The 24,318-nt window shown below is 55.0% G+C and overlaps 1 protein-coding gene across 1 annotated transcript in view; it reads left to right on the plus strand.

The window, feature by feature from the left end:
- Window positions 1-340: 340 nt before the first annotated feature.
- Window positions 341-24,318, plus strand: part of LOC144489598 (leucine-rich repeat-containing protein 71-like) — a gene marked incomplete at its 3' end in the record, with an annotated part of 53,733 nt that continues 29,755 nt past the window's right edge. The window contains exons 1-3 of the mRNA XM_078207461.1: window positions 341-365; window positions 496-615; window positions 3,468-3,608. Coding sequence (XP_078063587.1) covers window positions 341-365; window positions 496-615; window positions 3,468-3,608 — 286 coding nt within the window. The remainder of the gene's footprint in view (window positions 366-495; window positions 616-3,467; window positions 3,609-24,318) is intronic.

Here is a 24,318-nt window from a genome sequence, read left to right on the forward strand (position 1 = left end):
TTGGCTCTTCCACCCTGGGGAAAGAGCTTCTGACTACCCACTCTGTCCGTGCCCCTCATAATCTTGTAAACCTCTATCAGGCCACCCCCTCAACCTCCGTCGTTCCAATGAGAACAAACCGAGGTTTTCTCCAACCTCTCCTCATAGCTAACACCCTCCAGACCAGGCAACATCCTGGTAAAACTTCTTCTGTACCCTCTCCAAACCCCCACATCCTTCTAGTATTGAGGCGACCAGAATTGGACACAATATTCTAAATGAGGCCGAACTAAGGTTTTCTAAAGCACAGTACGAAAGGTGGAGACGGGGGGTCGGTGGGGAAGGGGCCTCTAAAGACGGGATGGGCTTGAGGAAGAGGCCAGCAGGTAGGTGGGAGCTCCGAGAGGTTTGGAGTTTTGGCGAAGGGAGTGTTTATGGCCAGGGTTAAAAACTAAAGAGGATGCTAACAGCTGCGTCTCGAATTGGTGATCGAATCTTGTTTTTGCTTTTGCGCAGAGGACTACATTTGCACGGAAAACCTGGAGCTGGACTTCATTGAGATTTGCACTCGCTTGGAGCTGATGGAGATGCCCATAGTGACCCTCCGACATCAGGGAATCTCGGCGAGCGGATTGTGTGAGTTCTCTTCCATAGCGACATCGGAATAAGGCTAATTCAGCCCCTTCGAGCCTGCTCCGCCATTCAATCAGATCATGGCTGATCTCTCCCTGGCCTCCAATCCACCTCCCCATCTATTTTTTATTCATTCATGGTTCATGGGCGTCGCTGGCTGGGCCAGCATTTATTGCCCATCCCTAGTTGCCCTTGTTCAGAGTTCCTGTGTGGCTCTGGAGTCACATGTAGGCCAGACCAGGGTAAGGACGGCAGATTTCCTTCCCTCAAGGGAACCAGATGGGTTTTTCCCACAATGGGTCATCAGTCGATTCTTAATTCCCAGATATTTTTTATTGAGTTTAAATTCCACCATCTGCCGTGGCGGATTCGAACCCGGGTCCCCAGAACAGTAGCTGAGTTTCTGGATTAATAATCTAGTGATAATACCACTCGGCCATCGCCTACCCTTGCCTGTTCCCCGTATCCCCTTATCCCTTTTTTTCATTCGGAATATATCTATCTCCTTCTGAAACCATTCAACGATTCAGACTCCCCCACGCTATGGTGCGGCACGGTGGCCCAGTGGGTAGCACTGCTGCCTCACAGCGCCAGGGACCCGGGTTCGATTCCCGACTTGGGTCACTGTCTGTGCAGAGTCTGCACATTCTCCCCGTGTCTGTGTAGGTTTCCTCCGGCAGCTCTGGTTTCCTCCCACAGTCCAAAGATGTGTAGGTTAGGTGGATTGGCCATGCTAAATTGCCCCTTTGTGTCAAGGGGACTAGCTAAGGTAAATGCATGGGGTTATGGGGATAGGGCTTGGGTGGGCTTGTGGTCGGTGCAGGTTCAAAGGGCCGAATGGCCTCCTGTACTGTAGGGTTCTACGTAGCAACCGCCTCAAAAAGTTTAGGATTGATACAGGGCTACATGGAGAGATATTATCACATGTATTCATATGAAGTTTATATTGTTTCTTGCGTGTTATACAGTCAAAGCATACCGTTCATAGAGAAGGAAAGGAGAGAGTGCAGAATGTAGTGTTAAAGTCATAGCTAGGGTGAAGAGAAAGGTCAACTTAATGCGAGGTAGGTCCATTCAAAAGTCTGACAGCAGCAGGGAAGAAGCTGTTCTTGAGTCGGTTGGTCCGTGACCTCAGACTTTTGTATCTTTTTTCCCGACGGAAGAAGGTGGGAGAGAGAATGTCCGGGGTGCGTGGGGTCTTTGATTATGCTGGCTGCTTTCCCGAGGCAGCGGGAAGTGTAGACAGAGTCAATGGATGGGAGGCTGGTTTGCGTGATGGATTGGGCTACATTCACGACCTTTGTAGTTTCTTGCGGTCTTGGGCAGAGCAGGAGCCCATACCAAGCTGTGATACAACCAGAAAGAATGCTTTCTATGGTGCATCTGTAAAAGTTAGTGAGAGTCGTAGCGGAAATGCCAAATTTCCTTAGTCTTCTGAGAAAGTAGAGGCGTTGGTGGGGCTTTCTTAACTATAGTGTCGGCGTGGGGGACCAGGACAGGTTGTTGGTGATCTGGACACCTGAAAACTTGAAGCTCTCGACCTTTCTACTTCATCCCCGTTGATGTAGACAGAGGCATGTTCTCCTTTACGCTTCCTGAAGTCGATGACAATCTCCTTCGTTTTGTTGACATTGAGGGAGAGGTTATTGTGGCCGCACCGGTTGTGTGGAGGGGGGAGGGTCTGTGTGCGAGAGTGGGTTGTGTCGGGGGGGGAGGGTCTGTGTGCGAGAGTGGGTTGTGTCGGGGGGGGAGGGTCTGTGTGCGAGAGTGGGTTGTGTCGGGGGGGGCGGCGGCAGGGTGGGGGGGGAGTGTTGCCCGGTCGGGTGGGAGGGGGAGGGTCTGTGTGCGAGAGTGGGATGTGTTGGGGGGGGGTGGGAGTGTTGCCCGGTCGGGTGGGAGGGGGAGGGTCTGTGTGCGAGAGTGGGTTGTGTCGGGGGGGAGGGTCTGTGTGCGAGAGTTGGTTGTGTCGGGGGGGGGGGGGGGGAGGGGGGGGCGGGGGGAGGGGGAGTGTTGCCCGGTCGGGTGGGGGGGGGCGGGTCTGTGTGCGAGAGTGGGTTGTGTCGGGGGGGCGGGTCTGTGTGCGAGAGTTGGTTGTGTCGGGGGGGGGGGGGGGGAGTGTTGCCCGGTCGGGTGGGAGGGGGAGGGTCTGTGTGCGAGAGTGGGATGTGTCGGGGGGTTGGGGGGGGGGTGGGAGTGTTGCCCGGTCGGGGGGGAGGGTCTGTGTGCGAGAGTGGGATGTGTCGGGGGGGGGGGGGGGGGGGCGGCGGGGGGGGGGGGGGGGGGGGGAGTGTTGCCCGGTCGGGTGGGAGGGGGAGGGTCTGTGTGCGAGAGTGGGATGTGTCGGGGGGGGGGCGGGGGGGGGGGGGGGGGGGAGTGTTGCCCGGTAGGGTGGGAGGGGGAGGGTCTGTGTGCGAGAGTGGGATGTGTCGGGGGGAGGGTCTGTGTGCGAGAGTGGGATGTGTCGGGGGGTTGGGGGGGGTGGGAGTGTTGCCCGGTCGGGTGGGAGGGGGAGGGTCTGTATGCGAGAGTGGGATGTGTCGGGGGGTTGGGGGGGGGGGGGGGGGAGTGTTGCCCGGTCGGGTGGGAGGGGGAGGGTCTGTGTGCGAGAGTGGGATGTGTCGGGGGGTTGGGGGGGGGGGGGGGGGGGGGGAGTGTTGCCCGGTCGGGTGGGAGGGGGAGGGTCTGTGTGCGAGAGTGGGATGTGTCGGGGGGTGGGGGGGGGGGGGGGTGGGAGTGTTGCCCGGTCGGGTGGGAGGGGGAGGTCTCTCCGTGAGTGGATGGACGGCTCGCTGCGATTTGGAACGTTCCGGCTCACTCGCTGTCTGATTTTCCCCCCTCCCCCCACCCCGCCACAGTCGACGAGATGGAGTCTCTCACAGCCTCAGATGTCTCCTCCGCCCCCCCCACTAAGGATCAGATCTCCTTCTTCAGGCCCAGCATCCAGGTGGAACTGGAGAACGATGACCCGAAGATGGTGAAGGCTATCTACATCCGAGGTAGGCCTCTCGACGGAGGACAGAGCTCCGGAATCCAGGCCCGTCCTGAAACACCAGGGAGGTGGCGTGGGACACTGGGGAACTCCAGTTCGCAGTGCCAGAGAATGGGCGGAGGGAGTGGGATCAGTCTGGGGATTGATACAGGGCTATGGGGAGAGAGCGGGGCAGTGGGATTAGTTTGGGAATTGATACAGGGCTATGGGGAGAGAGCAGGGCAGTGGGATCAGTTTGGGAATTGATACAGGGCTATGGGGAGAGAGCGGGGCAGTGGGATTAGTTTGGGAATTGATACAGGGCTATGGGGAGAGAGCAGGGCAGTGGGATCAGTTTGGGAATTGATACAGGGCTATGGGGAGAGAGCGGGGCAGTGGGATCAGTTTGGGAATTGATACAGGGCTATGGGGAGAGAGCGGGGCAGTGGGATCAGTTTGGGAATTGATACAGGGCTATGGGGAGAGAGCGGGGCAGTGGGATTAGTTTGGGGATTGATACAGGGCTATGGGGAGAGAGCGGGGCAGTGGGATCAGTTTGGGTATTGATACAGGGCTATGGGGAGAGAGCGGGGCAGTGGGATCAGTTTGGGAATTGATACAGGGCTATGGGGAGAGAGCGGGGCAGTGGGATCAGTTTGGGAATTGATACAGGGCTATGGGGAGAGAGCGGGGCAGTGGGATTAGTTTGGGGATTGATACAGGGCTATGGGGAGAGAGCGGGGCAGTGGGATTAGTTTGGGGATTGATACAGGGCTATGGGGAGAGAGCGGGGCAGTGGGATTAGTTTGGGGATTGAAACAGGGCTATGCGGAGAGAGCGGGGCAGTGGGATTAGTTTGGGAATTGATACAGGGCAATGGGGAGAGAGTGGGGCAGTGGGATCAGTTTGGGGATTGATACAGGGCTATGAGAAGAGAGCGGGAATGTGGGATTAGTTTGGGGATTGATACAGGGCTATGGGGAGAGAGCAGGGCAGTGGGATCAGTTTGGGAATTGATACAGGGCTATGGGGAGAGAGCGGGGCAGTGGGATCAGTTTGGGAATTGATACAGGGCTATGGGGAGAGAGCAGGGCAGTGGGATCAGTTTGGGAATTGATACAGGGCTATGGGGAGAGAGCAGGGCAGTGGGATCAGTTTGGGAATTGATACAGGGCGATGGGGAGAGAGCGGGGCAGTGGGATCAGTTTGGGAATTGATACAGGGCTATGGGGAGAGAGCGGGGCAGTGGGATCAGTTTGGGAATTGATACAGGGCTATGGGGAGAGAGCGGGGCAGTGGGATTAGTTTGGGGATTGAAACAGGGCTATGCGGAGAGAGCGGGGCAGTGGGATTAGTTTGGGGATTGATACAGGGCTATGGGGAGAGAGCGGGGCAGTGGGATCAGTTTGGGGATTGATACAGGGCTATGGGAAGAGAGCGGGAATGTGGGATTAGTTTGGGGATTGATACAGGGCTATGGGGAGAGAGCAGGGCAGTGGGATCAGTTTGGGAATTGATACAGGGCTATGGGGAGAAAGCGGGGCAGTGGGATCAGTTTGGGAATTGATACAGGGCTATGGGGAGAGAGCAGGGCAGTGGGATCAGTTTGGGAATTGATACAGGGCTATGGGGAGAGAGCAGGGCAGTGGGATCAGTTTGGGAATTGATACAGGGCGATGGGGAGAGAGCGGGGCAGTGGGATCAGTTTGGGAATTGATACAGGGCTATGGGGAGAGAGCGGGGCAGTGGGATCAGTTTGGGAATTGATACAGGGCTATGGGGAGAGAGCGGGGCAGTGGGATGAGTTTGGGGATTGATACAGGGCTATGGGGAGAGAGCGGGGCAGTGGGATCAGTTTGGGGATTGATACAGGGCTATGGGGAGAGAGCGGGGCAGTGGGATCAGTTTGGGAATTGATACAGGGCTATGGGGAGAGAGCGGGGCAGTGGGATCAGTTTGGGGATTGATACAGGGCTATGGGGAGAGAGCGGGGCAGTGGGATCAGTTTGGGAATTGATACAGGGCTATGGGGAGAGAGCGGGGCAGTGGGATCAGTTTGGGAATTGATACAGGGCTATGGGGAGAGAGCGGGGCAGTGGGATTAGTTTGGGGATTGATACAGGGCTATGGGGAGAGAGCGGGGCAGTGGGATTAGTTTGGGGATTGATACAGGGCGATGGGGAGAGAGCGGGGCAGTGGGATTAGTTTGGGGATTGATACAGGGCTATGCGGAGAGAGCGGGGCAGTGGGATCAGTTTGGGGATTGATACAGGGCTATGGGAAGAGAGCGGGAATGTGGGATTAGTTTGGGTATTGATACAGGGCTATGGAGAGAGAGCGGGGCAGTGGGATTAGTTTGGGGATTGATACAGTGCTATGGGGAGAGAGCGGGGCAGTGGGATTAGTTTGGGGATTGATACAGGGCTATGGGGAGAGAGCGGGGCAGTGGGATTAGTTTGGGGATTGTTACAGGGCTGTGGGGAGAGTGCGGGGCAGTGGGATTAGTTTGCGGATTGATAAAGGGCTATGGGGAGAGAGAGGGGCAGTGGGATTAGTTTGGGATTGATACAGGGCTATGGGGAGAGAGCGGGGCAGTGGTATTAGTTTGGGGATTGATACAGGGCTATGGGGAGAGAGCGGGGCAGTGGGATTATTTTGGGGATTGATACAGGGCTATGGGGAGAGAGCGGGGCAGTGGGATTAGTTTGGGATTGATACAGGGCTATGGGGAGAGAGCGGGGCAGTGGGATTAGTTTGGGATTGATACAGGGCTATGGGGAGAGAGCGGGGCAGTGGGATTAGATTGGGCATTGATACAGGGCTATGGGGAGAGAGCGGGGCAGTGGGATTAGTTTGGGGATTGATACAGGGCTATGGGGAGAGAGTGGGGCAGTGGGATTAGTTTGGGGATTGATACTGGGCTATGGGGAGAGAGTGGGTCAGTGGGATTAGTTTGGGGATTGATACAGGGGTATGGGGAGAGAGTGGGGCAGTGGGATTAGTTTGGGGATTGATACAGGGCTGTGCGGAGAGAGAGGGACAGTGGGATCAGTTTGGGGATTGATACAGGGCTATGGGAAGAGAGCGGGAAAGTGAGATTTGATTGGGGATTGATACAGGGCTATGCGGAGAGAGCGGGGCAGTGGGATTAGTTTGGGGATTGATACAGTGCTATGGGGAGAGAGTGGGGCAGTGGGATTAGTTTGGGGATTGATACAGGGCTATGGGGAGAGAGCTGGGCAGCGGGATTAGTTTGGGGATTGATACAGGGCTATGGGGAGAGAGCGGGGCAGTGGGATTAGTTTGGGGATTGATGCAGGGCGATGGGGAGAGAGCGGGGCAGTGGGATTAGTTTGGGGATTGATACAGGGCTATGCGGAGAGAGCGGGGCAGTGGGATCAGTTTGGGGATTGATACAGGGCTATGGGAAGAGAGCGGGAATGTGGGATTAGTTTGGGTATTGATACAGGGCTATGGAGAGAGAGCGGGGCAGTGGGATTAGTTTGGGGATTGATACAGTGCTATGGGGAGAGAGCGGGGCAGTGGGATTAGTTTGGGGATTGATACAGGGCTATGGGGAGAGAGCGGGGCAGTGGGATTAGTTTGGGGATTGTTACAGGGCTGTGGGGAGAGTGCGGGGCAGTGGGATTAGTTTGCGGATTGATAAAGGGCTATGGGGAGAGAGTGGGGCAGTGGGATTAGTTTGGGATTGATACAGGGCTATGGGGAGAGAGCGGGGCAGTGGTATTAGTTTGGGGATTGATACAGGGCTATGGGGAGAGAGCGGGGCAGTGGGATTATTTTGGGGATTGATACAGGGCTATGGGGAGAGAGCGGGGCAGTGGGATTAGTTTGGGATTGATACAGGGCTATGGGGAGAGAGCGGGGCAGTGGGATTAGTTTGGGATTGATACAGGGCTATGGGGAGAGAGCGGGGCAGTGGGATTAGTTTGGGCATTGATACAGGGCTATGGGGAGAGAGCGGGGCAGTGGGATTAGTTTGGGGATTGATACAGGGCTATGGGGAGAGAGTGGGGCAGTGGGATTAGTTTGGGGATTGATACTGGGCTATGGGGAGAGAGTGGGTCAGTGGGATTAGTTTGGGGATTGATACAGGGGTATGGGGAGAGAGTGGGGCAGTGGGATTAGTTTGGGGATTGATACAGGGCTGTGCGGAGAGAGAGGGACAGTGGGATCAGTTTGGGGATTGATACAGGGCTATGGGAAGAGTGCGGGAAAGTGAGATTTGATTGGGGATTGATACAGGGCTATGCGGAGAGAGCGGGGCAGTGGGATTAGTTTGGGGATTGATACAGTGCTATGGGGAGAGAGTGGGGCAGTGGGATTAGTTTGGGGATTGATACAGGGCTATGGGGAGAGAGCTGGGCAGCGGGATTAGTTTGGGGATTGATACAGGGCTATGGGGAGAGAGCAAGGCAGTGGGATTAGTTTGGGCATTGATACAGGACTATGCGGAGAGAGTGGGGCAGTGGGATCAGTTTGGGGATTGATACAGGGCTGTGGGAAGAGAGCGGGAAAGTGAGATTAGTTTGGGGATTGATACAGGGCTATGGGGAGAGAGCGAGGCAGCGGGATCAGTTTGGGGATTGATACAGGGCTATGCGGAGAGAGCGGGGCAGTGGGATTAGTTTGGGGATTGATACAGGGCTGTGGTGGGAGAGCGGGGCAGTGGGATTAGTCTGGGGATTGATACAGGGCTATGGGGAGAGAGTGGGTCAGTGGGATCAGTTTGGGGATTGATACAGGGCTGTGGTGGGAGAGCGGGGCAGTGGGATTAGTTTGTGGATTGATACAGGGCTATGCGGAGAGAGCGGGGCAGTGGGATTAGTTTGGGGATTGATACAGGGCTATGGGGAGAGAGTGGGGCAATGGGATTAGTTTGGGATTGAAACAGGGCTATGGGGAGAGAGCGGGGCAGTGGGATTAGTTTGGGCATTGATACAGGGCTATGGGGAGAGAGCGGGACAGTGGGATTAGTTTGGGATTGATACAGGGCTATGCGGAGAGAGCGGGGCAGTGGGATTAGTTTGGGGATTGATACAGGGCTATGGGGAGAGAGTGGGGCAGTGGGATTAGTTTGGGGTTTGATACAGGGCTGTGCGGAGAGAGAGGGACAGTGGGATTAGTTTGGGGATTGATACAGGGCTATGGGGTGAGAGCAGGGCAGTGGGATTAGTTTGGGGATTGATACAGGGCTATGGGGAGAGAGCGGGGCAGTGGGATTAGTTTGGGGATTGATGCAGGGCTATGGGGAGAGAGCGGGGCAGTGGGATCAGTTTGGGGATTGATACAGGGCTATGAGAAGAGAGCGGGAAAGTGAGATTTGATTGGGGATTGATACAGGGCTATGCGGAGAGAGCGGGGCAGTGGGATTGGGTTGGGGATTGATACAGGGCAATGGGGAGAGAGCTGGGCAGCGGGATTATTTTGGGGATTGATACAGGGCTATGGGGAGAGAGTGGGGCAGTGGGATTAGTTTGGGGATTGATACAGGGCTATGGGGAGAGAGCTGGGCAGCGGGATTAGTTTGGGGATTGATACAGGGCTATGGGGAGAGAGCAAGGCAGTGGGATTAGTTTGGGGATTGATACAGGGCTATGGGGGGAGAGCGGGGCAGTGGGATTAGTTTGGGATTGATACAGGGCTATGGGGGGAGAGCGGGGCAGTGGGATTAGTCTGGGCATTGATACAGGACTATGGGGAGAGAGTGGGGCAGTGGGATTAGTTTGGGGATTGATACAGGGCTATGCCGAGAGAGTGGGGCAGTGGGATTAGTTTGGGGATTGATACAGGGCTATGGGGAGAGAGCGGGGCAGTGGGATTAGTTTGGGGATTGATACAGGGCTGTGGTGGGAGAGCGGGGCAGTGGGATTAGTTTGGGGATTGATACAGGGCTATGGGGAGAGAGCAGGGCAGTGGGATTAGTTTGGGGATTGATACAGGGCTATGGGGAGAGAGCGGGGCAGTGGGATTAGTTTGGGGATTGATACAGGGCTATGGGGAGAGAGCGGGGCAGTGGGATCAGTTTGGGGATTGATACAGGGCTATGGGAAGAGAGCGGGAAAGTGAGATTTGATTGGGGATTGATACAGGGCTATGGGGAGAGAGCAAGGCAGTGGGATTAGTTTGGGGATTGATACAGGGCTATGGGGGGCGAGCGGGGCAGTGGGATCAGTTTGGGGATTGATACAGGGCTATGGGAAGAGAGCGGGAAAGTGAGATTTGATTGGGGATTGATACAGGGCTATGGGGAGAGAGCAAGGCAGTGGGATTAGTTTGGTGATTGATACAGGGCTATGGGGAGAGAGTGGGGCAGTGGGATTAGTTTGGGGATTGATACAGGGCTATGGGGAGAGAGCTGGGCAGCGGGATTAGTTTGGGGATTGATACAGGGCTATGGGGAGAGAGCAAGGCAGTGGGATTAGTTTGGGGATTGATGCAGGGCTTTGGGGGGAGAGCGGGGCAGTGGGATTAGTTTGGGCATTGATACAGGACTATGCGGAGAGAGTGGGGCAGTGGGATCAGTTTGGGGATTGATACAGGGCTATGGGAAGAGAGCGGGAAAGTGAGATTAGTTTGGGGATTGATACAGGGCTATGCGGAGAGAGCGGGGCAGTGGGTTTAGTTTGGGGATTGATACAGTGCTATGGGGAGAGAGTGGGGCAGTGGGATTAGTTTGGGGATTGATACCGGGCTGTGGTGGGAGAGCGGGGCAGTGAGATTTGATTGGGGATTGATACTGCGCTACGGGGAGAGAGTGGGGCAGTGGGATCAGTTTGTGGATTGATACAGGGCTATGCGGAGAGAGTGGGGCAGTGGGATTAGTTTGGAGATTGATACAGGGCTATAGGGAGAGAGTGGGGCAGTGGGATTAGTTTGGGATTGATACAGGGCTATGCGGAGAGAGTGGGGGAGTGGGATTAGTTTGGAGATTGATACAGGGCTATAGGGAGAGAGTGGGGCAGTGGGATTAGTTTGGGGATTGATACAGGGCTATGGGGAGAGAGTGGGACAGTGGGATTAGTTTGGGGATTGATACAGGGCTGTGCGGAGAGAGAGGGACAGTGGGATTAGTTTGGGGATTGATACAGGGCTATGGGGAGAGAGCGGGGCAGTGGGATTAGTTTGGGGATTGATACAGGGCTATGGGGAGAGAGTGGGGCAGTGGGATTAGTTTGGGGATTGATACAGGGCTGTGCGGAGAGAGAGGGACAGTGGGATTAGTTTGGGGATTGATACAGGGCTATGGGGAGAGAGCGGGGCAGTGGGATTAGTTTGGGGATTGATACTGGGCTATGGGGAGAGAGCGGGGCAGTGGGATTAGTTTGGGGATTGATACAGGGCTATGGGGAGAGAGCGGGGCTGTGGGATCAGTTTGGGGATTGATACAGGGCTATGGGAAGAGAGCGGGAAAGTGAGATTTGTTTGGGGATTGATACAGGGCTATGCGGAGAGAGCGGGGCAGTGGGATTGGTTTGGGGATTGATACAGGGCTATGGGGAGAGAGCGGGGCAGTGGGATTAGTTTGGGGATTGATACAGGGCTATGGGGAGAGAGCTGGGCAGCGGGATTAGTTTGGGGATTGATACAGGGCTATGGGGAGAGAGCTGGGCAGCGGGATTAGTTTGGGATTGATACAGGGCTATGGGGAGAGAGCGGGGCAGTGGGATTAGTTTGGGGATTGATACAGGGGTATGGGGAGAGAGTGGGGCAGTGGGATTAGTTTGGGGATTGATACAGGGCTGTGCGGAGAGAGAGGGACAGTGGGATCAGTTTGGGGATTGATACAGGGCTATGGGAAGAGTGCGGGAAAGTGAGATTTGATTGGGGATTGATACAGGGCTATGCGGAGAGAGCGAGGCAGTGGGATTAGTTTGGGGATTGATACAGTGCTATGGGGAGAGAGTGGGGCAGTGGGATTAGTTTGGGGATTGATACAGGGCTATGGGGAGAGAGCTGGGCAGCGGGATTAGTTTGGGGATTGATACAGGGCTATGGGGAGAGAGCAAGGCAGTGGGATTAGTTTGGGCATTGATACAGGACTATGCGGAGAGAGTGGGGCAGTGGGATCAGTTTGGGGATTGATACAGGGCTATGGGAAGAGAGCGGGAAAGTGAGATTAGTTTGGGGATTGATACAGGGCTATGGGGAGAGAGCGAGGCAGCGGGATCAGTTTGGGGATTGATACAGGGCTATGCGGAGAGAGCGGGGCAGTGGGATTAGTTTGGGGATTGATACAGGGCTGTGGTGGGAGAGCGGGGCAGTGGGATTAGTCTGGGGATTGATACAGGGCTATGGGGAGAGAGTGGGTCAGTGGGATCAGTTTGGGGATTGATACAGGGCTGTGGTGGGAGAGCGGGGCAGTGGGATTAGTTTGTGGATTGATACAGGGCTATGCGGAGAGAGCGGGGCAGTGGGATTAGTTTGGGGATTGATACAGGGCTATGGGGAGAGAGCAAGGCAGTGGGATTAGTTTGGGGATTGATACAGGGCTATGGGGGGAGAGCGGGGCAGTGGGATTAGTTTGGGATTGATACAGGGCTATGGGGGGAGAGCGGGGCAGTGGGATTAGTCTGGGCATTGATACAGGACTATGGGGAGAGAGTGGGGCAGTGGGATTAGTTTGGGGATTGATACAGGGCTATGCCGAGAGAGTGGGGCAGTGGGATTAGTTTGGGGATTGATACAGGGCTATGGGGAGAGAGCGGGGCAGTGGGATTAGTTTGGGGATTGATACAGGGCTGTGGTGGGAGAGCGGGGCAGTGGGATTAGTTTGGGGATTGATACAGGGCTATGGGGAGAGAGCAGGGCAGTGGGATTAGTTTGGGGATTGATACAGGGCTATGGGGAGAGAGCGGGGCAGTGGGATTAGTTTGGGGATTGATACAGGGCTATGGGGAGAGAGCGGGGCAGTGGGATCAGTTTGGGGATTGATACAGGGCTATGGGAAGAGAGCGGGAAAGTGAGATTTGATTGGGGATTGATACAGGGCTATGGGGAGAGAGCAAGGCAGTGGGATTAGTTTGGGGATTGATACAGGGCTATGGGGGGCGAGCGGGGCAGTGGGATCAGTTTGGGGATTGATACAGGGCTATGGGAAGAGAGCGGGAAAGTGAGATTTGATTGGGGATTGATACAGGGCTATGGGGAGAGAGCAAGGCAGTGGGATTAGTTTGGTGATTGATACAGGGCTATGGGGAGAGAGTGGGGCAGTGGGATTAGTTTGGGGATTGATACAGGGCTATGGGGAGAGAGCTGGGCAGCGGGATTAGTTTGGGGATTGATACAGGGCTATGGGGAGAGAGCAAGGCAGTGGGATTAGTTTGGGGATTGATGCAGGGCTTTGGGGGGAGAGCGGGGCAGTGGGATTAGTTTGGGCATTGATACAGGACTATGCGGAGAGAGTGGGGCAGTGGGATCAGTTTGGGGATTGATACAGGGCTATGGGAAGAGAGCGGGAAAGTGAGATTAGTTTGGGGATTGATACAGGGCTATGCGGAGAGAGCGGGGCAGTGGGTTTAGTTTGGGGATTGATACAGTGCTATGGGGAGAGAGTGGGGCAGTGGGATTAGTTTGGGGATTGATACCGGGCTGTGGTGGGAGAGCGGGGCAGTGAGATTTGATTGGGGATTGATACTGCGCTACGGGGAGAGAGTGGGGCAGTGGGATCAGTTTGTGGATTGATACAGGGCTATGCGGAGAGAGTGGGGCAGTGGGATTAGTTTGGAGATTGATACAGGGCTATAGGGAGAGAGTGGGGCAGTGGGATTAGTTTGGGATTGATACAGGGCTATGCGGAGAGAGTGGGGGAGTGGGATTAGTTTGGAGATTGATACAGGGCTATAGGGAGAGAGTGGGGCAGTGGGATTAGTTTGGGGATTGATACAGGGCTATGGGGAGAGAGTGGGACAGTGGGATTAGTTTGGGGATTGATACAGGGCTGTGCGGAGAGAGAGGGACAGTGGGATTAGTTTGGGGATTGATACAGGGCTATGGGGAGAGAGCGGGGCAGTGGGATTAGTTTGGGGATTGATACAGGGCTATGGGGAGAGAGTGGGGCAGTGGGATTAGTTTGGGGATTGATACAGGGCTGTGCGGAGAGAGAGGGACAGTGGGATTAGTTTGGGGATTGATACAGGGCTATGGGGAGAGAGCGGGGCAGTGGGATTAGTTTGGGGATTGATACTGGGCTATGGGGAGAGAGCGGGGCAGTGGGATTAGTTTGGGGATTGATACAGGGCTATGGGGAGAGAGCGGGGCTGTGGGATCAGTTTGGGGATTGATACAGGGCTATGGGAAGAGAGCGGGAAAGTGAGATTTGTTTGGGGATTGATACAGGGCTATGCGGAGAGAGCGGGGCAGTGGGATTGGTTTGGGGATTGATACAGGGCTATGGGGAGAGAGCGGGGCAGTGGGATTAGTTTGGGGATTGATACAGGGCTATGGGGAGAGAGCTGGGCAGCGGGATTAGTTTGGGGATTGATACAGGGCTATGGGGAGAGAGCTGGGCAGCGGGATTAGTTTGGGATTGATACAGGGCTATGGGGAGAGAGCGGGGCAGTGGGATTAGTTTGGGGATTGATACAGGGGTATGGGGAGAGAGTGGGGCAGTGGGATTAGTTTGGGGATTGATACAGGGCTGTGCGGAGAGAGAGGGACAGTGGGATCAGTTTGGGGATTGATACAGGGCTATGGGAAGAGTGCGGGAAAGTGAGATTTGATTGGGGATTGATACAGGGCTATGCGGAGAGAGCGAGGCAGTGGGATTAGTTTGGGGATTGATACAGTGCTATGGGGAGAGAGTGGGGCAGTGGGATTAGTTTGGGGATTGATACAGGGCTATGGGGAGAGAGCTGGGCAGCGGGATTAGTTTGGGGATTGATACAGGGCTATGGGGAGAGAGCAAGGCAGTGGGATTAGTTTGGGCATTGATACAGGACTATGCGGAGAGAGTGGGGCAGTGGGATCAGTTTGGGGATTGATACAGGGCTATGGGAAGAGAGCGGGAAAGTGAGATTAGTTTGGGGATTGATACAGGGCTATGGGGAGAGAGCGAGGCAGCGGGATCAGTTTGGGGATTGATACAGGGCTATGCGGAGAGAGCGGGGCAGTGGGATTAGTTTGGGGATTGATACAGGGCTGTGGTGGGAGAGCGGGGCAGTGGGATTAGTCTGGGGATTGATACAGGGCTATGGGGAGAGAGTGGGTCAGTGGGATCAGTTTGGGGATTGATACAGGGCTGTGGTGGGAGAGCGGGGCAGTGGGATTAGTTTGTGGATTGATACAGGGCTATGCGGAGAGAGCGGGGCAGTGGGATTAGTTTGGGGATTGATACAGGGCTATGGGGAGAGAGTGGGGCAATGGGATTAGTTTGGGATTGAAACAGGGCTATGGGGAGAGAGCGGGGCAGTGGGATTAGTTTGGGCATTGATACAGGGCTATGGGGAGAGAGCGGGACAGTGGGATTAGTTTGGGATTGATACAGGGCTATGCGGAGAGAGCGGGGCAGTGGGATTAGTTTGGGGATTGATACAGGGCTATGGGGAGAGAGTGGGGCAGTGGGATTAGTTTGGGGTTTGATACAGGGCTGTGCGGAGAGAGAGGGACAGTGGGATTAGTTTGGGGATTGATACAGGGCTATGGGGTGAGAGCAGGGCAGTGGGATTAGTTTGGGGATTGATACAGGGCTATGGGGAGAGAGCGGGGCAGTGGGATTAGTTTGGGGATTGATGCAGGGCTATGGGGAGAGAGCGGGGCAGTTGGATCAGTTTGGGGATTGATACAGGGCTATGAGAAGAGAGCGGGAAAGTGAGATTTGATTGGGGATTGATACAGGGCTATGCGGAGAGAGCGGGGCAGTGGGATTGGGTTGGGGATTGATACAGGGCAATGGGGAGAGAGCTGGGCAGCGGGATTATTTTGGGGATTGATACAGGGCTATGGGGAGAGAGTGGGGCAGTGGGATTAGTTTGGGGATTGATACAGGGCTATGGGGAGAGAGCTGGGCAGCGGGATTAGTTTGGGGATTGATACAGGGCTATGGGGAGAGAGCAAGGCAGTGGGATTAGTTTGGGGATTGATACAGGGCTATGGGGGGAGAGCGGGGCAGTGGGATTAGTTTGGGATTGATACAGGGCTATGGGGGGAGAGCGGGGCAGTGGGATTAGTCTGGGCATTGATACAGGACTATGGGGAGAGAGTGGGGCAGTGGGATTAGTTTGGGGATTGATACAGGGCTATGCCGAGAGAGTGGGGCAGTGGGATTAGTTTGGGGATTGATACAGGGCTATGGGGAGAGAGCGGGGCAGTGGGATTAGTTTGGGGATTGATACAGGGCTGTGGTGGGAGAGCGGGGCAGTGGGATTAGTTTGGGGATTGATACAGGGCTGTGCGGAGAGAGAGGGACAGTGGGATTAGTTTGGGGATTGATCCAGGGCTATGGGGAGAGAGCAGGGCAGTGGGATTAGTTTGGGGATTGATACAGTGCTATGGGGAGAGAGTGGGGCAGTGGGATTAGTTTGGGGATTGATACAGGGCTATGGGGAGAGAGCTGGGCAGCGGGATTAGTTTGGGGATTGATACAGGGCTATGGGGAGAGAGCAAGGCAGTGGGATTAGTTTGGGCATTGATACAGGACTATGCGGAGAGAGTGGGGCAGTGGGATCAGTTTGGGGATTGATACAGGGCTATGGGAAGAGAGCGGGAAAGTGAGATTAGTTTGGGGATTGATACAGGGCTATGGGGAGAGAGCGAGGCAGCGGGATCAGTTTGGGGATTGATACAGGGCTATGCGGAGAGAGCGGGGCAGTGGGATTAGTTTGGGGATTGATACAGGGCTGTGGTGGGAGAGCGGGGCAGTGGGATTAGTCTGGGGATTGATACAGGGCTATGGGGAGAGAGTGGGTCAGTGGGATCAGTTTGGGGATTGATACAGGGCTGTGGTGGGAGAGCGGGGCAGTGGGATTAGTTTGTGGATTGATACAGGGCTATGCGGAGAGAGCGGGGCAGTGGGATTAGTTTGGGGATTGATACAGGGCTATGGGGAGAGAGTGGGGCAATGGGATTAGTTTGGGATTGAAACAGGGCTATGGGGAGAGAGCGGGGCAGTGGGATTAGTTTGGGCATTGATACAGGGCTATGGGGAGAGAGCGGGACAGTGGGATTAGTTTGGGATTGATACAGGGCTATGCGGAGAGAGCGGGGCAGTGGGATTAGTTTGGGGATTGATACAGGGCTATGGGGAGAGAGTGGGGCAGTGGGATTAGTTTGGGGTTTGATACAGGGCTGTGCGGAGAGAGAGGGACAGTGGGATTAGTTTGGGGATTGATACAGGGCTATGGGGTGAGAGCAGGGCAGTGGGATTAGTTTGGGGATTGATACAGGGCTATGGGGAGAGAGCGGGGCAGTGGGATTAGTTTGGGGATTGATGCAGGGCTATGGGGAGAGAGCGGGGCAGTTGGATCAGTTTGGGGATTGATACAGGGCTATGAGAAGAGAGCGGGAAAGTGAGATTTGATTGGGGATTGATACAGGGCTATGCGGAGAGAGCGGGGCAGTGGGATTGGGTTGGGGATTGATACAGGGCAATGGGGAGAGAGCTGGGCAGCGGGATTATTTTGGGGATTGATACAGGGCTATGGGGAGAGAGTGGGGCAGTGGGATTAGTTTGGGGATTGATACAGGGCTATGGGGAGAGAGCTGGGCAGCGGGATTAGTTTGGGGATTGATACAGGGCTATGGGGAGAGAGCAAGGCAGTGGGATTAGTTTGGGGATTGATACAGGGCTATGGGGGGAGAGCGGGGCAGTGGGATTAGTTTGGGATTGATACAGGGCTATGGGGGGAGAGCGGGGCAGTGGGATTAGTCTGGGCATTGATACAGGACTATGGGGAGAGAGTGGGGCAGTGGGATTAGTTTGGGGATTGATACAGGGCTATGCCGAGAGAGTGGGGCAGTGGGATTAGTTTGGGGATTGATACAGGGCTATGGGGAGAGAGCGGGGCAGTGGGATTAGTTTGGGGATTGATACAGGGCTGTGGTGGGAGAGCGGGGCAGTGGGATTAGTTTGGGGATTGATACAGGGCTGTGCGGAGAGAGAGGGACAGTGGGATTAGTTTGGGGATTGATCCAGGGCTATGGGGAGAGAGCAGGGCAGTGGGATTAGTTTGGGGATTGATACAGGGCTATGGGGAGAGAGCGGGGCAGTGGGATTAGTTTGGGGATTGATACAGGGCTATGGGGAGAGAGCGGGGCAGTGGGATCAGTTTGGGGATTGATACAGGGCTATGGGAAGAGAGCGGGAAAGTGAGATTTGATTGGGGATTGATACAGGGCTATGGGGAGAGAGCAAGGCAGTGGGATTAGTTTGGGGATTGATACAGGGCTATGGGGGGCGAGCTGGGCAGCGGGATTAGTTTGGGGATTGATACAGGGCTCTGGGGAGAGAGCTGGGCAGCGGGATTAGTTTGGGGATTGATACAGGGCTATGGGGAGAGAGTGGGGCAGTGGGATTAGTTTGGGGATTGATACAGGGCTATGGGGAGAGAGCTGGGCAGCGGGATTAGTTTGGGGATTGATACAGGGCTATGGGGAGAGAGCAAGGCAGTGGGATTAGTTTGGGGATTGATGCAGGGCTTTGGGGGGAGAGCGGGGCAGTGGGATTAGTTTGGGCATTGATACAGGACTATGCGGAGAGAGTGGGGCAGTGGGATCAGTTTGGGGATTGATACAGGGCTATGGGAAGAGAGCGGGAAAGTGAGATTAGTTTGGGGATTGATACAGGGCTATGCGGAGAGAGCGGGGCAGTGGGATTAGTTTGGGGATTGATACAGTGCTATGGGGAGAGAGTGGGGCAGTGGGATTAGTTTGGGGATTGATACCGGGCTGTGGTGGGAGAGCGGGGCAGTGAGATTTGATTGGGGATTGATACTGCGCTACGGGGAGAGAGTGGGGCAGTGGGATCAGTTTGTGGATTGATACAGGGCTATGCGGAGAGAGTGGGGCAGTGGGATTAGTTTGGAGATTGATACAGGGCTATAGGGAGAGAGTGGGGCAGTGGGATTAGTTTGGGATTGATACAGGGCTATGCGGAGAGAGTGGGGGAGTGGGATTAGTTTGGAGATTGATACAGGGCTATAGGGAGAGAGTGGGGCAGTGGGATTAGTTTGGGGATTGATACAGGGCTATGGGGAGAGAGTGGGACAGTGGGATTAGTTTGGGGATTGATACAGGGCTGTGCGGAGAGAGAGGGACAGTGGGATTAGTTTGGGGATTGATACAGGGCTATGGGGAGAGAGCGGGGCAGTGGGATTAGTTTGGGGATTGATACAGGGCTATGGGGAGAGAGTGGGGCAGTGGGATTAGTTTGGGGATTGATACAGGGCTGTGCGGAGAGAGAGGGACAGTGGGATTAGTTTGGGGATTGATACAGGGCTATGGGGAGAGAGCGGGGCAGTGGGATTAGTTTGGGGATTGATACTGGGCTATGGGGAGAGAGCGGGGCAGTGGGATTAGTTTGGGGATTGATACAGGGCTATGGGGAGAGAGCGGGGCTGTGGGATCAGTTTGGGGATTGATACAGGGCTATGGGAAGAGAGCGGGAAAGTGAGATTTGGTTGGGGATTGATACAGGGCTATGCGGAGAGAGCGGGGCAGTGGGATTGGTTTGGGGATTGATACAGGGCTATGGGGAGAGAGCGGGGCAGTGGGATTAGTTTGGGGATTGATACAGGGCTATGGGGAGAGAGCTGGGCAGCGGGAATAGTTTGGGGATTGATACAGGGCTATGGGGAGAGAGCTGGGCAGCGGGATTAGTTTGGGATTGATACAGGGCTATGGGGAGAGAGCGGGGCAGTGGGATTAGTTTGGGGATTGATACAGGGGTATGGGGAGAGAGTGGGGCAGTGGGATTAGTTTGGGGATTGATACAGGGCTGTGCGGAGAGAGAGGGACAGTGGGATCAGTTTGGGGATTGATACAGGGCTATGGGAAGAGTGCGGGAAAGTGAGATTTGATTGGGGATTGATACAGGGCTATGCGGAGAGAGCGGGGCAGTGGGATTAGTTTGGGGATTGATACAGTGCTATGGGGAGAGAGTGGGGCAGTGGGATTAGTTTGGGGATTGATACAGGGCTATGGGGAGAGAGCAAGGCAGTGGGATTAGTTTGGGCATTGATACAGGACTATGCGGAGAGAGTGGGGCAGTGGGATCAGTTTGGGGATTGATACAGGGCTATGGGAAGAGAGCGGGAAAGTGAGATTAGTTTGGGGATTGATACAGGGCTATGGGGAGAGAGCGAGGCAGCGGGATCAGTTTGGGGATTGATACAGGGCTATGCGGAGAGAGCGGGGCAGTGGGATTAGTTTGGGGATTGATACAGGGCTGTGGTGGGAGAGCGGGGCAGTGGGATTAGTCTGGGGATTGATACAGGGCTATGGGGAGAGAGTGGGTCAGTGGGATCAGTTTGGGGATTGATACAGGGCTGTGGTGGGAGAGCGGGGCAGTGGGATTAGTTTGTGGATTGATACAGGGCTATGCGGAGAGAGCGGGGCAGTGGGATTAGTTTGGGGATTGATACAGGGCTATGGGGAGAGAGTGGGGCAATGGGATTAGTTTGGGATTGAAACAGGGCTATGGGGAGAGAGCGGGGCAGTGGGATTAGTTTGGGCATTGATACAGGGCTATGGGGAGAGAGCGGGACAGTGGGATTAGTTTGGGATTGATACAGGGCTATGCGGAGAGAGCGGGGCAGTGGGATTAGTTTGGGGATTGATACAGGGCTGTGCGGAGAGAGAGGGACAGTGGGATCAGTTTGGGGATTGATACAGGGCTATGGGAAGGGAGCGGCAAAGTGAGATTTGATTGGGGATTGATACAGGGCGATGCGGAGAGAGCGGGGCAGTGGGATTAGTTTGGGGATTGATACAGTGCTATGGGGAGAGAGCGGGGCAGTGGGATCAGTTTGGGGATTGATACAGGGCTATGGGAAGAGAGCGGGGCAGTGGGATTAGTTTGGGGATTGATACAGGACTATGGAGAGAGAGCGGGGCAGTGGGATTAGTTTGGGGATTGATACAGTGCTATGGGAAGAGAACGGGGCAGTCGGATTAGTTGGGGATTGATTCAGGGCTTTGGGGAGAGAGTGGGGCACTGGGATTAGTTTGGGTATTGATACAGGGCTATGGGGAGAGAACGGGCAGTGAGATTTGATTGGGGATTGATACCGGGCTATGGGGAGAGAGCCGGGCAGTGGGATTAGTTTGGGGATTGATACAGGGCTATGGGGAGATAGCGGGGCAGTGGGATTAGTTTGGGATTGATACAGGGCTACGGGGAGAGAGGGGGGCAGTGGGATTAGTTTGGGATTGATACAGGGCTATGGGGAGAAAGCGGGGCAGTGGGATCAGTTTGGGGATTGATACAGGGCTACGGGAAGAGAGCGGGAAAATGAGATCTGATTGGGGATTGATACAGGGCTATGCGGAGAGAGCGGGGCAGTGGGATTGGGTTGGGGATTGATACAGGGCAATGGGGAGAGAGCGGGGCAGCGGGATTAGTTTGGTGATTGATACAGGGCTATGGGGAGAGAGCTGGGCAGCGGGATTAGTTTGGGGATTGATACAGGACTATGCGGAGAGAGTGGGGCAGTGGGATCAGTTTGGGGATTGATACAGGGCTATGGGAAGAGAGCGGGAAAGTGAGATTAGTTTGGGGATTGATACAGGGCTATGCGGAGAGAGCGGGGCAGTGGAATTAGTTTGGGGATTGATACAGTGCTATGGGGAGAGAGTGGGGCAGTAGGATTAGTTTGGGGATTGATACAGGGCTGTGGTGGGAGAGCGGGGCAGTGAGATTTGATTGGGGATTGATACTGCGCTACGGGGAGAGAGTGGGGCAGTGGGATCAGTTTGTGGATTGATACAGGGCTATGCAGAGAGAGTGGGGCAGTGGGATTAGTTTGGGGATTGATACAGGCCTATGGGGAGAGAGCGGGGCAGTGGGATTAGTTTGGAGATTGATACAGGACTATAGGGAGAGAGTGGGGCAGTGGGATTAGTTTGGGATTGATACAGGGCTATGCGGAGAGAGTGGGGGAGTGGGATTAGTTTGGAGATTGATACAGGGGTATGGGGAGAGAGTGGGGCAGTGGGATTAGTTTGGGGATTGATACAGGGCTATGGGGAGAGAGTGGGACAGTGGGATTAGTTTGGGGATTGATACAGGGCTGTGCGGAGAGAGAGGGACAGTGGGATTAGTTTGGGGATTGATACAGGGCTATGGGGAGAGAGCGGGGCAGTGGGATTAGTTTGGGGATTGATACAGGGCTATGGGGAGAGAGTGGGGCAGTGGGATTAGTTTGGGGATTGATACAGGGCTGTGCGGAGAGAGAGGGACAGTGGGATTAGTTTGGGGATTGATACTGGGCTATGGGGAGAGAGCGGGGCAGTGGGATTAGTTTGGGGATTGATACAGGGCTCTGGGGAGAGAGCGGGGCAGTGGGATTAGTTTGGGGATTGATACAGGGCTATGGGGAGAGAGCGGGGCAGTGGGATCAGTTGGGGGATTGATACAGGGCTATGGGAAGAGAGCGGGAAAGTGAGATTTGATTGGGGATTGATACAGGGCTATGCGGAGAGAGCGGGGCAGTGGGATTGGTTTGGGGATTGATACAGGGCTATGGGGAGATAGCGGGGCAGTGGGATTAGTTTGGGATTGATACAGGGCTACGGGGAGAGAGCGGGGCAGTGGGATTAGTTTGGGATTGATACAGGGCTATGGGGAGAGAGCGGGGCAGTGTGATCAGTTTGGGGATTGATACAGGGCTATGGGAAGAGAGCAAGGCAGTGGGATTAGTTTGGGCATTGATACAGGACTATGCGGAGAGAGTGGGGCAGTGGGATCAGTTTGGGGATTGATACAGGGCTATGGGAAGAGAGCGGGAAAGTGAGATTAGTTTGGGGATTGATACAGGGCTATGCGGAGAGAGCGGGGCAGTGGGATTAGTTTGGGGATTGATACAGTGCTATGGGGAGAGAGTGGGGCAGTAGGATTAGTTTGGGGATTGATACAGGGCTGTGGTGGGAGAGCGGGGCAGTGAGATTTGATTGGGGATTGATACTGCGCTACGGGGAGAGAGTGGGGCAGTGGGATCAGTTTGTGGATTGATACAGGGCTATGCAGAGAGAGTGGGGCAGTGGGATTAGTTTGGGGATTGATACAGGCCTATGGGGAGAGAGCGGGGCAGTGGGATTAGTTTGGAGATTGATACAGGGCTATAGGGAGAGAGTGGGGCAGTGGGATTAGTTTGGGATTGATACAGGGCTATGCGGAGAGAGTGGGGGAGTGGGATTAGTTTGGAGATTGATACAGGGCTATAGGGAGAGAGTGGGGCAGTGGGATTAGTTTGGGGATTGATACAGGGCTATGGGGAGAGAGTGGGACAGTGGGATTACTTTGGGGATTGATACAGGGCTGTGCGGAGAGAGAGGGACAGTGGGATTAGTTTGGGGATTGATACAGGGCTCTGGGGAGAGAGCGGGGCAGTGGGATTAGTTTGGGGATTGATACAGGGCTATGGGGAGAGAGTGGGGCAGTGGGATTAGTTTGGGGATTGATACAGGGCTGTGCGGAGAGAGAGGGACAGTGGGATTAGTTTGGGGATTGATACAGGGCTATGGGGAGAGAGCGGGGCAGTGGGATTAGTTTGGGGATTGATACAGGGCTCTGGGGAGAGAGCGGGGCAGTGGGATTAGTTTGGGGATTGATACAGGGCTATGGGGAGAGAGTGGGGCAGTGGGATCAGTTTGGGGATTGATACAGGGCTATGGGAAGAGAGCGGGAAAGTGAGATTTGATTGGGGATTGATACAGGGCTATGCGGAGAGAGCGGGGCAGTGGGATTGGTTTGGGGATTGATACAGGGCTATGGGGAGAGAGCGGGGCAGCGGGATTAGTTTGGGGATTGATACAGGGCTATGGGGAGAGAGCTGGGCAGCGGGATTAGTTTGGGGATTGATACAGGGCTATGGGGAGAGAGCTGGGCAGCGGGATTAGTTTGGGGATTGATACAGGGCTATGGGGAGAGAGTGGGGCAGTGGGATTAGTTTGGGGATTGATACAGGGCTGTGCGGAGAGAGAGGGACAGTGGGATCAGTTTGGGGATTGATACAGGGCTATGGGAAGAGAGCGGGAAAGTGAGATTTGATTGGGGATTGATACAGGGCTATGCGGAGAGAGCGGGGCAGTGGGATTAGTTTGGGGATTGATACAGTGCTTTGGGGAGAGAGCGGGGCAGTGGGATCAGTTTGGGTATTGATACAGGGCTTTGGGGAGAGAGTGGGGCACTGGGATTAGTTTGGGGATTGATACAGGGCTATGGGGAGAGAACGGGGCAGTGAGATTTGATTGGGGATTGATACCGGGCTATGGGGAGAGAGCCGGGCAGTGGGATTAGTTTGGGGATTGATACAGGGCTATGGGGAGATAGCGGGGCAGTGGGATTAGTTTGGGATTGATACAGGGCTACGGGGAGAGAGCGGGGCAGTGGGATTAGTTTGGTATTGATACAGGGCTATGGGGAGAGAGCGGGGCAGTGTGATCAGTTTGGGGATTGATACAGGGCTATGGGAAGAGAGCGGGAAAATGAGATTTGATTGGGGATTGATACAGGGCTATGGGAAGAGAGCGGGAAAATGAGATCTGATTGGGGATTGATACAG

Source organism: Mustelus asterias, unplaced genomic scaffold, assembly GCF_964213995.1.
Source record: "Mustelus asterias unplaced genomic scaffold, sMusAst1.hap1.1 HAP1_SCAFFOLD_2341, whole genome shotgun sequence".
Taxonomy (NCBI): Eukaryota; Metazoa; Chordata; class Chondrichthyes; order Carcharhiniformes; family Triakidae; genus Mustelus; species Mustelus asterias.